At 39.9% G+C, this 17,382-nt stretch overlaps 1 protein-coding gene across 3 annotated transcripts in view; it reads left to right on the forward strand.

The window, feature by feature from the left end:
• Positions 1–17,382, forward strand: part of Plce1 (phospholipase C epsilon 1) — a 262,319-nt gene that overhangs the window by 109,751 nt on the left and 135,186 nt on the right. For all 3 annotated transcript variants that reach the window (XM_070021236.1, XM_070021237.1, XM_070021238.1), the window contains exon 3: positions 6,487–6,775. In XM_070021236.1, the coding sequence (XP_069877337.1) occupies positions 6,487–6,775 (289 nt within the window). The remainder of the gene's footprint in view (positions 1–6,486; positions 6,776–17,382) is intronic.

Below are 17,382 nucleotides of genomic sequence, written 5' to 3' on the forward strand. Positions count from 1 at the left end.
CATTAAGACATGACATGATTCATCTGTATAGTAATTCCCATTAAACTGGAGGGGATACAGGGACAGGAGAGAATAGTGGTGTGTTGAATTTGGTCAGAGTACATTGTGTGCATGAATGGAAATATCACAGGAACCTCCTCACTTTATACAGTTGATATACATTAACAGAAAGAATTAGTATCTCAGAGGAGTGCCTTTGCAGATATTAAGATAGAAGCCTCCTTTATAGAAAACATGTTAAATTCACAGCCACAAGGATTGTGTATGTGTGTGTGTATGTGTGTGTGTAAATGCTCCTATCTTCAATGAGTGTTTGCTAGTTTTGCTCTATACTAAATTCTGAACTAGGTTCTTAGAAGAATGAAAGGATGAATATGCCCTCAGTTCTGATATCTTTGGTTCCCATTCTAGAAGGGAGATAACCTGGGTGCTGATGGGATGGATCACCTGAGAGCTATAATCACAAGTGGGAGGTTCTCCTTCAAGTCCTTTGGAGTAGTTCTGAAATGTTTGCAGGAGTCAGAATCACAGGGAGAGCTGGCTCAACACAGATTTCTGGGTTCTAGTCCCAGAATTTTTGATTCAGTTGGTCTAGGATTGGGGTCCCCAAATGAATTTCTAACCAGCTCAGGTGATACTGCTATTACTGCTCGGGGCCCCTACTCTGAGGCTCATGACTGTAAGGCTCCAATTATTTTTCTATTGTCCCTTTCTCTACTGCCCGCAGTATCCTCTGTGCTGGGAACAAAGTGTTCCCACATGGCCCCTGCTCTGGTGGACACTCACTTCCTGTAATGGGATAAGAAGAGATTTATGCATTGCACAGGACGTGTTACCATGCAATTTGGCATAGGGTATAGCTGGAGCCCTGGAAAAAATACGTGATTAGTTCTTGATAGAGTTCAGGAAAAGATACATGTAGGAGGCAAAACTTTGACGAAAAGGTACACTGTAGCTTGAATGAAGTTGTGTGGGAGGGCATCTGTAGCCGTGAAGCTCCCAGATTATCAATTGTCCTAGGACGCCCTCACACACTCCTCCTTAAAGGGTTCCTGAAGTAATAAAGGTTCAACTTATTTCCTCCAGGAGCTGGTGGCACAGCTCTAGTTAACTGGCCTGGTCCTAGCAAAGCTTTTATTTTTGGCTCTTTGGAGTTGTGTTTGGTCAGTGTCTTGTGCATGGTCTGAATACTCTCAGTAGAATGGAATTCTCCACACAGGCACTGGAATGGAATGTGGAATGAACAGCAGAGGAAATGCCGCCTGCTGCCAAAATCCGGCTCCCCATCCCTGCCACCGGGTCTCCAAACTGCCTCAGCTGCCACCCCTCTAGCAGCCTCATTACTTTTGTTGATGCCTGGGAAATTTGGTGGTTCTTAGATCATTGCCTTTTGATTACCCACATAGAAACCCATCAGAAAGCAAAATTCTGGCATCTTCAATCTTCTAAAGCACTGTTTCTATATTCTAGAAGTTAGAAGAGGGGTCTATGAGACCAGTTTAATGGGATTTGAAACCATAGCACAAAGTGCCTATACCTCATGCCAGGAGGGAGGACCCTTCTTTGAGTCTATCTGTTAACTTAGGGTTTGCACAGTTAAAATAAATGTGATTGTCTTTCTGGCACAGAGCACTTAAAAATCCTCATTGTGAGAAGGATAAAGGTTACAGATGTATAATCACTACTGAGAAATGATAGCTGATTTTGAATAAAACTGACAAGAGAAAGGGGAACAAGAGAACCTAACAGTACTATATAGAATGGTAGTCAAAATAATGATCAAAATTAAGGTTTAGTAATGCCTTCCTACCCTACTTAAGAAGGCAAGGAAGTGAAGATCAGAGAATAGTAACCTGAAAAAAAACCATGCTGGCTGGCCCTTCCTGTTAAATTCAAGAACATTGGGCAAGAGCTGTTGGAGATTTCCTAGTAGTTCAGCTTGATACTTAGAAGTAGGGTATAGAGTTGGAGAAGCCTGATGCTAAGTGCTAGCCATGTATACAAAAGTATCTTAGTTTTGATTATAGAAGGTCCTTTTCCTTGAGCTGTTCTGAGGCTTACATGAAATCATATCTCAGTGTTCAATTCCCAGTTCACTGTCAGCACTCTATAAAATGTTACAGTGATTATATCATGGAATCAGTGGACTCCCTAAGTAACAAGCCTTTTTTTATTGGAAAATCTTAGAAGATAAGCCACCAGATCTACATTATCATAATTTCCTATAACTCTGATCTCAGAAAGAACTTTTAAAGCCTAGTATAAAATTGACTCCTCCTGACAGTACCTAGGTGTCAAGTGAAGACAAAGCCTCTTCTAGTGGTATAGAGGGGAGAAATTTCTTGCTACATGGGTACTGTGAAAATGTGTCTGACAGTGTCATGCCTTTCAGAGTATTAAAGTCTCTAGCTTCGCATCCATCTTTTTAGCCTTGGTATCTTTGCTTTCTTTTGTTTAGTTTGAACTCCATATCCCATGCTGGTTTTTGCAAGGAAGCCCCCTATTTTGGGTCACAAGGAACTGTACATGTTGCTGTGCTTCTACAAGTGTTGTATAACAGTTACTCACCTTTCCTCAATCAGCTTCATAATATTAAGGCCATTTTCTCAGACCACTCCAGAGCCATGTCATCCCACATACCTGCTGTAATAAGAGGAATAGAATTCCATGCAGAGGATCCATTCACAGTCCCCAGAGCTCCAGAGGAGCTCTGATGGCAGCAATGATCATATTGTATAAGTCTTACATCTCTAAAAATATAACAATGATCAATTGGAGAATCCCTGACTCTTCTTTTTTCAGTTTTAATAACTTAAGTAAGACATGTAGGATCTACATCCAAAATATATCTTGGCTATATATAATAATTACTATTATATATTATGTAAAATAAACTGGTAATAACCATTTTTTGCAGTTCTGGGGCTTGAGCCCAGGACCTCACATATATTAAGTAAATGGTCTACCATAGCCCAGTCGACAATTTCTTACTTTTAATTAATTTACTTGCCCATCTTCCCAATAAAATGAAGTTCTTCTTGCTCACTGTTGGATTCCCAGCAACTGGGCTTGGCATAGTGTATTAAGTGAATGAATGAACATATAGCTGTCTATCAAGCTTGGTTGCTACGTTGTGACATGTTGATTTTATCTAAAAAATATTGGCAGTGGTCTGTCTTCTTTTCAGCACCTTCTATTACCACATTAATCAAGTGGAACAATGTTTTTGTGGGGGTGGGGTTGCTTTGTAATTTAAAATCATAAATCTCCATATAAAGGAAACATATTTGGTCATTCATTAGTCATAACATGACTATTTTCAAAAGTCATTTAGGGTTACCATGAAAGGAACTATCTTGAATAAAAAAAATAACAGCAGTGTCAAAACATCACTTTAATCCCTTGCCAAATAATGATGAGAACTTGAATCCCACTATTGAGCCATGGATGTGACCAGGTACATGCAATGGATAAAGTTAATTCACAGTTGAAGAAATACAGTTTTTAATCGTACTGTGTAATCTTACTGTGCAATCTTACTGTGTAAGGTTGCCCTCTCTATATTTCTCCATTCTTTTTCCGTCTGCAAAATGAAATCATCCTCACAGAGTTAGTATGTGGGGTCAATGTTAGGGAATTAGAACGTTTATCATTGTGTCCAGTACATCACTGGCAACAGCATATTAGTCATTATAGTGCCTTTCCATAACATTATTTAGTCCATTAGTCTGTGAATTAGTTGGGTAGTCCTCCAGTCTGGAACAACTGATCTCTGCCTGGCCCTCTCATGCACTATGGTAGTGCATTGTAGGATCTAGGAGCTAGGATGATCCTATTGTGTATTTAGCTGCTGGCAGCCAAGAACCCTGGTCCACTTAGTATTCTTCAAACTGTAGTTGTTGCAAAGTCCCCAGAGCAGTAAGAGACAGCAAGGTCCAATGCACAAAATAGTTTTCAAGGCTTTACTTGGGTTACCATCATTAAATTTCCATTAATTAAGCAAATAACAAAGCCAGCCAAAGGGTGGCTCAGGCCATCAGTTTTTGTCTTCCTCATGTTAAGCACTCACTGGTCCTCTTCTAGTGCATTATTACTATCTCCAAAGCTGGGAATGAAAGGGGAAGCACAGCACAAGTGAGAGGATGAGAGGGAGGACTTCAAGAGGATGGGGTTGTGTATTTCACAGCTTCCACAGAGGTCAAGGAAATGAGAATAAGAGAAGATTATTGTAAGTTATTCAGAACAATACTTTGTCGGTAGGAAAAGTGTGCTTTGAAAGATAAATCTTTGATCAAAGAACATGAAGATTCCTCACTCAATTAAAATCAAATACATTTCTTTAACCCTTCTAATAATCCTTAGTATTCTATTATGCATTATTAATCTCCAAAGCAGGGAGAGTTACTGTGTTTTCAAGCTTCTGTGATCAAGGAGTCCTTAGGTCCTGCAATTCCCTGGTAGATCTACTATTTTGAGGGAAAACATGTTGGAGCAGCTGGATAAGGGCTGAAGAATTTATTGGTAATCTATGAAGGTAAGATGTGGATGGTGGAAAGCATAAAGCAATGAACAAGGGCACAGCGGGCCTGTGGGACTGCTTGGCAAGCAAAGGACATATGCAACTCATCAGTAACTGTCTCCATATTAGTCTTTGCAAAGTAAACCTTTTTTTTTTTTAACCATCATTCATCTACTAAAAACAAACCAACAAAATGCAATAGGGGTTGCTCACCTCTGATGGATTGAAGCTCTTGGCTTTAATGGTCTAAGCTGTCCTTCATCATGCCTTCTGCCTTTTCTTCTTGCCCATTCATTCTCTCTACTCAGTGTCTTCTGTAAACACTCTGTACAACTTGCTATCTGTAAGATGTATTGTGCATTTCCTTGTCCCTTTGCTTAAGCTTCCATCCTGATTTGCACCTGTTATAGGCATGGCTGCCTTCCCAGGCTCACATCATCCCTTGCTTTCTCTATAAAGCTTTCCTTAGCCATCAAGCCTCAGGGGAGATCATTGTTCTTAAACCTCTAGACCATTAACTTCTGAAGGACTTACGAAGTGAGGATGATATTGTCTAGAAACATAAAAAGCTTGGTCATACCTCCGCAACTCTGAATTTCCATTTTTTTCTTCCTGTGTTTATACAACCTGAAGGTAAAGAAAAGATGTGCTCTTCTGTAGACTTGTACTATAATAATGGGTGTCATTACTCAGGCATGTGTTGTCTTAGATTATCCCACAAACATCCTTCAGAAGGAAGTGTTATTAGCCCCATGTTATAGGGGAGGAAACTTGTCTCAGAACATTCAAGTTACTTGCTCACGTTTGTGATCAGTTTTCTAGCTGATCAAGGCAGAGGCAGGTCTACAGCCCTACTTACCAGGCACCAAAGCCTAGGTTGTATCTCAGCATATCATCAGTGCACTGGCCACAAGAAATTTAATGGCATTAAACTAAAGCTTAGAATTCACACTCTGCCTCCTCACAGCAAGAATATGTCAGCAGCAGAGGAAAGCAGAGTAGAAATCTAGTTATGGCTTGCAAAATTTGGATAGTATTGCAGTTCTGGGTATAGTGTAAGTAAGGACTATCAGCCTAACTCCTTCTTTCTAGTACTCATCCCCCAACAGAGCCTATTTCTTTTTCCTTGTTTCTTCCCCTCTATTGATTCAACAGCTTTCACTGTGGTTGTTTATGCTGCTTTCAATGTATTATAAAGTTATTCACCCTCCACCTTCCTGCTTTGTGTATTTTGACACAATGACTTTCACAGAGCAGAGTGTATATTAAGCATATTTAGCAAGTAAAATTGACTGGAGACATAGTTGTGAACCTGCCCTAATAGTCCAATCTTCTTGAGATCATTCTTGGTCCTAAGGAAAGAGGAACTCAGGAAAGTGACAGAGACAGGTCAGGAGAAGTGGGAAAGGAGCTGTCAATATTTTAGACGTGAGCAGCAACGGAGGAAGAAAAGAAGAAAAGATTCAAAGACTGATCTTAGCTGATAGATTGAAAGATTATGCCCAAGACAGAAAGAGACATTCTCCTTCCCCATGAGTACTTCATTTTGAGCATGGAACAAAGATTCTCTAGGTACGCTAGGCAAAAGCATTTTGGGAAATTCATTCTGGAGAGAACTAAAGTACAAGAGGGAAAGATTTGCCCTCGTCTCTCTGCAGAAGAGCTTTACTGTCCTGTGGAGGAGGAGAAATTTGAGCTGAATGTATTTTTGGTTGGTACAACTTTAAGTGCTCTGTTTGATAGCAGAGTTGTTTGAATGGCCTATTTCATAACTACACATAGCTTTCCCAAATAAATGGTGTCTGTAGAATGTTCAGGTTAATGCATGAGTCCAGGACTCAAGAGTGTTTGTGCTTAGAGCGACTGAACCTTCTTTCTTCATAAGTCATCTTGGCATTTTGTCAACAAGTTAATTTGCTTTCCTAAGAAACTAGATTAATACTTCCTGTGCTTTGTGCTATTCACAGATCTACAATGCAGTGAGAAGAAGAGAAGAAACAGAAGATATAGTTGGATCTCTTCTTCATTTCTTCACAAAATTGTCAGCCTCCAAGACAGTCCATGGAACGATTCATGTTTGGCCATGTGTAAAGCAGTGTGTCCGAGACACCACATGTGAGTTCCGTGCCACCTCCCAAAGGACTTCCCTATCTCAGTACATCACCGGTTCACTCCTAGAAGCAACCACCTCTTTAGGAGCAAGAAGTTGCCTTCTTAGTACTTTTGGAGGATCCACTGGACGAATGATGCTGAAAGGTAATGTGTAAAATTTTACTTTTAACTTTATGTCTTTGCCTTCAGAGAATAATCTGAGGTAGCATAAAATGCATTACCTAATGAAAAATTGAGTCACATATCAGCAACTTTAAATAAAAATAGCTACTTGGGGATGACATAAAGTGGTAATCTCTTATTAAATTCTTGTAAGATATAAACATTCCAAGTTATAAGTGTTATGACTTTGAAATTTCTCTTTTGACAAATTAAAATGCTATCTCTGATGTTTTGTCCAAAATGATACAGGCAGGTGGTTTCTCCTCCTGGTTGTCTCTGAGATAAATCAATTACTAGAACAAGATGTTTTAGTAAGTGATCGGGGCCATGTGATTACTTTGAAAACCAGAAGTGGGTGGGAGCAGAGTGAAATCTCGCTTCATACAGTTCATACATAGGGTCTTCTTCTAAGTGAGTCCCATCTTAAAGGACAAGATAGGGAGGCATAGAGATGAAAATTGAAAGCTGATGGAAACGGGGGTCCCTCTACATCTGAATATCCCTGCTACTTCCCACGAGTAGCAGACAGGCAGGTCAAAAATGGCAGTGCACCAGAGACCTGGGAGACTCCTTCACTGTACAGCTGTCACAGATCCCTTGGCAGCCTTCCCTGGCAGGAAGCTACCAGCCAGACAGCGACCATGCAGAGTTGTGTTGTGTTCCAGTATATTTGGACTGCCAAGGGCTCTCTCAGACATCCGGCTGTTTATATCAAGGAGGGTAGTTGTCCCTCCACAATGAGCCAGGGCTAGCAGGATTGTGACCCTCCTCCTTATCTTCAACCTCCTGTGTGACACACACACACACACACACACACACACACACACACACACACACACACACACACACACACACACACACACACACACACACGTCCCTAAGGGAAATACTACCACCTGCCTGTTTACTATGTTGGATACCACAGTGGATAGACTTCTGGAATCACATTAATTTCTGTGGATTGGTTTGAAAATATGAATAAATAAAAACACACACCATGGGAACACAAGTCCAAGACACTATAGGGGAGAAACTGGATTAGACATGTCTTTTACCCATTCATTTTAAGCCCCTGCTTATTTGTGAAGGGAAGAAAGCCTAAGTCCATCCCTCATACTACTTATAGTCTATACATGGTAAATGGTTTTCCTGTGCACAGGGTTCAAGTTTTCTCTGCACTCATGTGATCTCCAGACATACTCAGCTTTGAATTCTCCATCAGTGCAATTCCTAGGAAGTTAAGATGTGATAAGCAGGTAGAACTGGCATTACTTCTATGCATATCACTATCTGCAGGACCTCCTCATGAGAGTTTACCAATCTGTACTTATCAGACACCCACTATGTGCCCAGGGGAGTGTAGGAATGATGGGGGAAAGCCTATTAAAATATTAAATCATTTTACCTGCCTTTACGGTGTTTATGAGGAGTCCAGATTTGTATTCACCAAGTAATCAAAGAGTAACAGGAAATTGTGAAGAGTTAAATGCTATGTGGTAAATGTGGAAGTGGCTCTACATGTTCAAAGAGTGGGAGAGGAAATTAATGTTCTGTATGATGAATGGCAAGGCCTGGAAAGTGAGACCTCAAATATACAATGAAGCCAATACAAGCTGCTTTCTTTCCTATTGAATTTGCTAAGAGAAGGAAGGCAGTCAGCTTCCAGTCTTCCACAGACCTATAGGGAGGAAAACAGGGCTGCTGATCAGTCTGTTGCCCTGGTAGTACCTTGATCTTGATTGCTGTTTGCATTTTCCTGCTCAGAATAGAATCTCATAGGTCATCATTCCTAACCCAGAGACTTACTAGACCATCGGCCAATGTGATCTTTCACTTGGCATTTTACGCAAGACTTAGGAATTTCTGTCACTTTTCTGTTTTGCAGCTCCGTAATAGTTTCTGTAAGTCCTGTAGAATAATGCAATTAGTTGGTTGCCCTCTGGTCTGGGCTTATTTTTGGTAGCCTCTGGCATGTTCTCCTGGAAGCTCTTTTCAGCATCAGTTCAACTGTGTTGGGCAGTAAATTCAACAGTATTTCACTGTGTAAAATACACAGCAAAACTATGATGGATGTTCAACAGAGCCATTCTACATTGTGTGCATATTTCAGAACCTTGTGTTGCAAACAATATGTACATAAAGTTTTATCAATTAAAAATTAATTTAAAAGAAAATCCAGATGGGTCCTCAAGGTCACACATATTCTCAGGATCTGTAGGATCAGCTGGGACCACTTTTAGGTTTTCTGCCATAGTTTTTTGGATCGCAGGTGCATACCTCCATGTTTGGGTTCACTCTGTAGATTCAAGATCTCTTGGAATTTTCTGCCCAGGCTAGTGTGGCACCAGCCATTCTTAGCTTCCCGTAGCTAGGATGACAAGATGACACCAATACATCCAGCTATGGGTTGAGGATGGGTCTTGAAAACTTTTCTTCCCAAACTGGAATTGAACTGTGATCCTTTCATTTTTCACCTCCCAAGTAGCAAAAATTATAGGTGTGACCTACCAGTGCCTGGCCAAGAAGAGATAAACATATAGGTGGCCTTTTTTTCTGCCAAGGGCTGTTTGGATATATACATATATATATATATATATATATAATCCATATATATATTATCCATTTTTGTAAATTGTAAAAAATATTTTGTGGGCTATAAAAAGCCATCAATGCAGGCAGATAGCTGCAGGCAGCCAATGAGAAAAATATATATCTGTCCTGTCGTGTGCAAAGATAGAGGAGGAAAGGAAAGTGTCCCAGCAAAATGCAGTGTACCTGTGAATGAAAATAGCAAAATGAGAGGGAGGAGGTGACATTGTCCAAAAAGAAATGTACTTATTGCCTGACTTATGTAACTGTAACCCCTCTGTGTATCACCTTTACAATAAGCAAGAAAGAAAATAGTAAAATAAAACTCACTGAAAGCTTTTGAATAATTGGGGTATTGTGGATGGGTAGAGTGAAAGTAAGTTGATAGTCTCTAGGTTTTGGGGTCTTTTTTTTATAAAAGAATTAAAATTCAGGAAAGTGTTTAAAGTAGACAAAGCAGATTTATGTGAAAATGAAAGTACAGAAACTAACTCTTTATGCATGGAAGGGACCCAGAACTGGAAAGCTGAAGTCTGTCTCTCCGCATTTGCTAGATATAGGGTCCTTGTCTCTTCTTCCTAAGGGTGTGCTCCTGGTCTAATTGATCAAGGGGTGGACATGGGTCGTATGGAGTTCATGATTGGTGTCCCTCCCACCATTTGAAGCACAGCATGGAAGTTTCCCTATGATTGGCTCTTCCATCTCTGCTCGGGTATGGAAGGGGCTTTTGATTGGAGGACCACACTCTTGGCCTTGATTTTGAAGGGTGAATGTATTTGGGGCCCAGATCCCAGAGGGCTGATGGGAACAGGTGAGTGTTTTTGCTGTATCACTTGTGCCAGATTAGAACCAATCTCAGATGTCATTTCCTGTTCCTGATTATCTAGCCAGGAACACCTAACTTCCCCTCAAATGAGGGTCAATCTGATTAAAATATTGTACATGTGTGTGAGAGATATCATACATATATTTTCTTTGAATAATTAACATACACTAAAAAATAATAATAAATGACAGGAATGTAAAGCAGATCCTGTCTGGCATAGAGGTACTAGTGGAGGTAAGAGAGCAGATATGAATGGAATCAAAGTACTTTATGTTCATGTGTGAAGCTAGAGCAATGAAGCTCCTTGAGACTTAGGGAGGGAGTGAAGGGGATATGATCAAGGTTCATTGCTTGCACATATGGACATGCTAAAATGAGACTCTCTTGTACAATGAATTGATACTAATCAAAATATAAAATTAAAGGACAGGTGCCAGAGGCTCACACCTGTAATCCTAGCTACTCAGGAGGCTGAGATCTGAGGATCTCAGTTCAAAGCCACCCTGGGCAAGAAAGTCTGTGAGACTCTTATCTCCAATAAACCACTAGAAAACCAGAAGTGGCGCTGTGGCTCAAGCGGTAGAGCGCTCGTCTTGTGTTGAAGAGCACAGGGACAGCACCCAAGCCCAGAGTTCAAACCCCACGACCGACCAAAAAATATATATGTATATATGTATACATACATATATACATACATACATACATACATACATACATATATATATATATATATATATATATATATATATATGTTCTCTGGAGACTTTGAAAGAACTTTAGCCATTTCTGAGATCTTAGATGTTGGCATCCATATTTCTTTGTTATAACTGATTGTATTTGGAGACTCAAACATATAAGAAGAGTCAGAAAATTATTCCAGTAATTTTTCCCCTTTTAAAAAAATAATGCTTACAAATGGAATGAAGAAAGGAAAAGGGAAACTTTACAAGGCTTAGAAAGTTTCCCAGAGAGAAAGGGAAAGAAGAGGGTCAGAAAAATGACCTCTTTTTCATGGGAAAAAAATAATGTTTAGTTTGTTCAAAAATGAAATTGGGAAAGGTAGTGACAAAGGAGGAAAGTAAAAGACACATTCTGATGATTTCACTTTCATGAGGCCCCTCACATAGTCAAAATCTTGGATACAAGACGTAGCTAGCAGTTTTGAGGATCCAGGATAAAAAGGGAAATAGGGAATTAGTGTTTGGTGGGTTCAAAGTTTCAGTTTAAGAAGAGGAAAGATTCCTGAAGATGAGTCATGACCCCTCCCACTACAGTGTGAATGTATTTAATACTAATGGACTGCTCTTAGAAATGTTAGGATAGCACATTTTATGTTGTGTATATTTTTCCTTTATTAAAAAGGGTAGAGGGAATTGCAAGGGAAAGAAGGGGTTGGGGAGAAGGAGTGGAAGGTTTGATAGGATTTTAGTCCTGGTCTTTTGAGGTTAAGAAAGAATGAAGGAACTTGTCTCCTGAAAATAGCTGTGAACAAATGAGGATCATAGGAGCTTGCAGTAGGTGAAAATGGGAAAAGAATGTCCAGCAGTCTGCTGCATTTAATCATTATGCCCAGGCCATGAGTTTGTAACTCCAGTCTTGGTTATCCAAAATGCTGTAGCCTTACAGCTCTACAAGGCTGAGGCAGAAACAGCCAACAATCAGCTCAAACACATCGGCAGTTCTGCCTTCAGGATCCCTGAAGATAGATTTAAGTTGAATAGAGAGACATTTTCTCATAGGCAACATTGATTAGCCAGGGTACATTTAATTACAAAGGTATGCATGCCATCATAAAATGTAAAACTCAAAAGAGACTTCCAGTAGTTTGACACAGATAAGCTCTTTCTATAAGGCCATAAGTTGCTATTAATATGGAAGCAAAAATGAACTTTTATAGAGATTTAATATTCTTTGAAAAATAAAGAATATCTTGTTAATTTTCACTGCAGTAAGTATACCCTATTTGTGTCTTTTTTTTGGGGGGGGGGTCTGGTTGTAGGGCCTGAACTCTGGGCCTGGGCGCTGTCCCTCAGCTCTTCAGCTCAAGGCCAGCACTCTACCACTTGAGCCACAGTACGACTTCTGGCTTTTTTTTTTTTTTTTTCTGTTTATGTGGTGCTGAGGAATCGAACCCAGGGCCTCATGCATGCAAGGCAAGCACTCTACCACTGAGCAACCTTCGCAGCCCCTATTTGTGTCTTTTCTAGGGTTATAACTTTGAATGTAAAAATAAGAAGTCATAGTAGGAACATACACACTTGAAATATATGACTACTCATAAATAGCTTAGTTTATAACAACTGCCTTAGTTGACTTCCTCATAATCAAAACAGTTACCTTTTGCATGCCTACTAGGCAGGGAAGACATGTACATAGTTCTAATTCCAAGATTTCAGTTTATTTAAAGAAATGCCCCAGCTTATTGGTTTTGTCACCTTGATTTGTTTCTAAAAGTGTCTTTAATACTGAGTGTGTTTTTATACCAGATAATCAACTAAGAAATGTTCATTAGCTGGCCACTGTGGTCTTGTGCAGCATTACCTATGGGAAGAATGTAAAATCTCACATTTGAAAATCTTCAGCTTGGTTTTCATTTCATTGAGAATGCCATGTTGGGTTCCTGGCCTAGCGAAGTAGCCTTCACCACCCAAAGAGCATCCGTAAAGAACTGGACTACTGAGTTGAAGGTGGTATCAGTAGGTTTTGGAGTCTACAAGTTGGGTGTGCACTAGGGAAAAACCCTCTACCTTGTGACTACAGGTGATCAGGTGGCACAGAGTATGACTTCACATCTCCTACAACCCCAAGTGACCAGAGGTGACCATGGCACTCCATGCCAAGGTATGAGTCATTCCGGTTTGACCTGGAGAGAATAGGTGTGTCCAGTTCTTTTATTTGGCCTGATTTTGGCCTCAGACACTAGTTTATGAAAAGAAAACATTCTGTTCTGTATGTATCTCAGTAAAAGTGTTGACACAGAAGTGAGGGAAATAAATCAGATCGTTAAGAGCGGGTTATATCCTAATCACTGAGTTCAGAAAGGTAACTGATAAGGATAGCAGTGCTAGACAGGTACTCAGGGTTTCAAATAAAAATGTCAAAACTTGGCTACAGGTTCCAGAAGTTCATTTGTGAGCTATTTATTTGAATTTGGTGCTCATATCGAATCTAGCAGAGATAACATTCCCTGGCTTCACCCAAAACTTAATATCAAAAGTGAAAAGACAGTCCTGAAAGATAATTTCTCAGTGTTGCTAATTAAATGTTTCAGAAAAACAAGCTAACGTGAGAAATTGTTGTTTATCTTGAATGAGGGAGATTTAATTAGAGAAACTGTACTCTCCACCCCCAGGGGAGTCAGGTAGTTCATCTGAATTGGAAGCTAAAGAGAGAAGTTTAGCATAGTGAAGTTAAAAAGATGGCCAATGGGAAAACAAAACTATATATAATGTATATATAGTATATGTTTTACATCATTATATGTTCTGTATTTTATATAATATATATTAGTTTTGTAATACATGATCTTGCAATAATTGAGATGATAGAGTACATTTTTCTCTTTTTATTTTTTGCTGGTCCTGGGGCTTGAACTCAGAGCCTGGAAACTGTCCCTAAGCTTCTTTTGCTCAACACTATCATTCTACCACTTGAGCTACAGTGCTACTTCTGGCTTTTCCTGAGTAGTTTATTGGAAATAAGAGTCTCACAGACATTCCTGCCTGGGCTGGCTTCAAACTGCGATTCTCAATTCTAGGTCTCCTGAGTAGCTGGGATTATAGGCTGAAAACACCAGCACCTGGATAAAGTAGAACTTTTTTTTGTTGTTGTTGGCTATGGCGCTTGAACTCTGGGCCTGAACGCTGTCCCTCAGCTCTTCAGCTCAAGGTTAGTGCTCTACCACTTGAGCCACTGTGCCACTTACAGTTTTCTGAGTGGTTTATTGGACATAAGAGTCTCATGGACTTTTCTGCCTGGGCTGGCTTTGAACCACAATCCTCAGGTCTCAGCCTCCTAAGTAGCTAGGATTACAGGCGTGAGCCACTGTAGCCCTGCCTAGATTTTTTTTTAAGGGAATGTATTCATGAATTAAGGGGTAAAAAGTGGAGCTGTGGCACTTACCTTGAGCTGAAGAGCTAAGGGACAGCACCCAGGCCCAAATGTCAAGCCCCAGGACTGAGAAAAAAGAAAAAAAATTCTTCAAATAAGGGGTAAACAATTTTTAGAGTAAAGTAGAGGATAGGCTCAGAAACCTGTAATAGTGTTACCTCCAAGAAAAACCATCCACTTGTCTCCATCTTCTCATCTGTACTGTTGCAGTTCTACTTTCCATGTGCATACACTCTATTCATTCTTTTCAATAGAAGGCACTGGGAGCTAATGTGAAGATTCTGATGGACCCAGTCCTCTCATTTCCAATACTGATTATCAGCAACAATGAAAACTATTTGGGCCTCACATATTGCCTGTGGCTCTAAGTACCAGCAACAAATAGAAGTTATTTAGTGGCTGAAGGCTGCCCCATATAACTTCTTTAGGTTGATTTTCCTCAGTCCTGCTGTACCAGGCCATTAGTTCACTCATTTACTTAATATTTGTTGAATACCTATACAAAAGGGTGTGACAGTTAAACAGGATATGGTCTTTACTTTTAAGGAATGTGCTGCTAGTGGAGGAGGTGGACAAATGAACATGCAGTTTTAGTATGCTATAAACGATGTGTCTAAATAAGCAAAGGACATTGGAGCCCAGAGGAAGTCCCTGGAAAATCTTTTTTTTTTTTTTTTTTTTTTTTGCCAGTTGTGGGGGCTGAACTCTGGGCCTGGGCGCTGTCCCTCAGCTCTTCAGCTCAAGGCTTGAGCCACAGTACTACTTCTGGCTTTTTTCTGTTTATGTAGTGCTGAGGAATCGAACCCAAGGCCTCATGCATGCAAGGCAAGCACTCTACCACTGAGCCAACTTCCCAGCCCCCCCTGGAAAATCTTGATTGAAGTCTTGGTCATTAAAACCAGTTTGAGCCTGCAGAAATGTGTAGGTAAAAGTCTTCAACTGGGGGATATGACCAAGCCCTGGTCTTCTCTGCTGATGTTATTTCGGTTTGTCCAAAGTAAAGAAGACACTCAGTCCTCCCTCCCGATACTGGGAATATTGTATAAAATCTATGATTGGTACAAAATTCAGCATTCAAGTTAAAGTTTGTGCATTTTTATGAAGATGAGTTACTCATTATAATAAAATTAAATGAGGTTTTTTCTAGTACTAAAGCTACTCCTCTTAGTGTTTCTAGATTGTTTATTGTTTTAAAGGACTAAAGCTCATTTGAATGAGCCCTGAAAATTCTTGTTCATGGGAACATTCATAGAACATAATGGAGTATGCTTATAATCTGTTTATAATAACATGTGGGTCAGTAGCAAATATTTAAGAGTGAAAAAAAGAGATCTCAAGATACTCTGAGTCATTGTTTAAACTTCTGTTGGAATTGAGTTTTCAGGAAATAATGAAGAAACCAGTAGTACAGTTAAAGTAGTAAAGCAATTTTAAGGATGTTTTGTAGTCAAGTGAGCTGAGTTGTAATGATTATATTTAATCATTTTCAGGGCAGTCTGAGATTTGTTAACTGGAAATAAATATCTGCTATTATATGTGTTTTTAATGTTGTATATCCTAACATCAAAATTAAAAAATGTTTTCTATAATATTAAATCCATCAGTGAATGTGCAGACACCTGAACAAATGTGTCCTTCAGCACTTTCAAGCTTTTCCCTGAATATAGTGTGTCTTGTCTCATGTCTAACCTACAGCCACATTTTTAATGAATAAGAAAATACCTAAAAGTACATTTTAAGCAAGTAGATGATCTGGGAATATGGAGGGGAAGGGAACTGCAAAATGTATCCTATACCTTGGGAATTCACACAGTATAGGCTGATGGACTATCAAGTCTAGAATCAAAATCCAGCCAGCAGAGACAAACCCAGTATTTGATCTCAAACCTATATGATTCCCAAACCTTTGCTTTAACCTCTAGGAGTCATTCCAGGTTTTATCCCACTCAGAGATACTGAGTTTTATACCAGGTGTGTGTGTGTGTGTGTGTGTGTGTGTGTGTGTGTGTGTGTGTGTGTGTGTGTGTGTGTGTGTGTGTGTGTGTGTGTGTGTGTGTGTGTGTGTGTGTGTGTGTGTGTGTGTGTGTGTGTGTGTGTGTGTGTGTGTGTGTGTGTGTGTCCATTCACAGCTAAATTGTCAGAACACAGTCAAACAGGAGAAACAGCAGCTCCTATCAGCTAACAGACCAAATGAATTCCTTTCTGCAAAAGAAGCAATGCAGGGTATGTTTGAAAAGGGTGTAAAAAGGGCAAAAAGTGGATGAATGAATAAGAGAACACATTCACACAGCTCCAGGCTAACACACACTTCTTACCAAAACCAAGAAAGAACATTTGAAGCATCTTATTTGTCCTGTGAGTATCAACAACATCAAAAGTTATTTTATCAACAGTGATCATTTTTAAGCCTTATTTATAAAAGTCACTTGATGACTGATTCTGGCCCTGCCCAGTAAAGATGGCAGAAGCAGATGAGTATTTACACCCTGGATCCACATTGGCCCTTGCTCAGTTCAAAGACATTTTGAGGCCACAGACAATGAGATGGACAGCATGGAATGGTTTTTGTCCTATGTGTTTCTGGGGTTGCCCCAAGAGCCCTCAGGTTCTTGGTGCAGTTAGCAAGGGCTCCCTAGGGTCTCATCTTTATAAAGGAGGTCCACATGTTGAAAGCGAGAAAAGAGAAAGATGGAAAGGAATGGCCCCAGTGTCTTCATTAGTCTTGCTTTCAAGAGTCTGAGGTGCTTCTCTGAATGCAGAGATGAGGCTGCTTTCACTCTGGAGAGGATCCTCTGTTTCCTCTGTAGCTTTGGGGAAGGCCCTTTCTCCCATAGTTGTCACAAACCTGCACATTAAACGGGCCACTGATGGAGGAAAATCACTTGATTTACACACACTTATTAAATAATCTGCATTAGCAAAGACCAGGAGTAGAATAAACATTGTTTCTACCCACAGAGAACTTAAACCAAAATAAATGACAAACTGTAATGACAGCATATGTTACAAGGAAAATGTACATGATTACGTGAGACCTTCAAGGGGAGATTTGACCCATGTAGAG

Source organism: Dipodomys merriami, unplaced genomic scaffold (assembly GCF_024711535.1).
Source record: "Dipodomys merriami isolate MVZ:Mamm:240054 unplaced genomic scaffold, mDipMer1.0.p SCAF_14, whole genome shotgun sequence".
Taxonomy (NCBI): Eukaryota; Metazoa; Chordata; class Mammalia; order Rodentia; family Heteromyidae; genus Dipodomys; species Dipodomys merriami.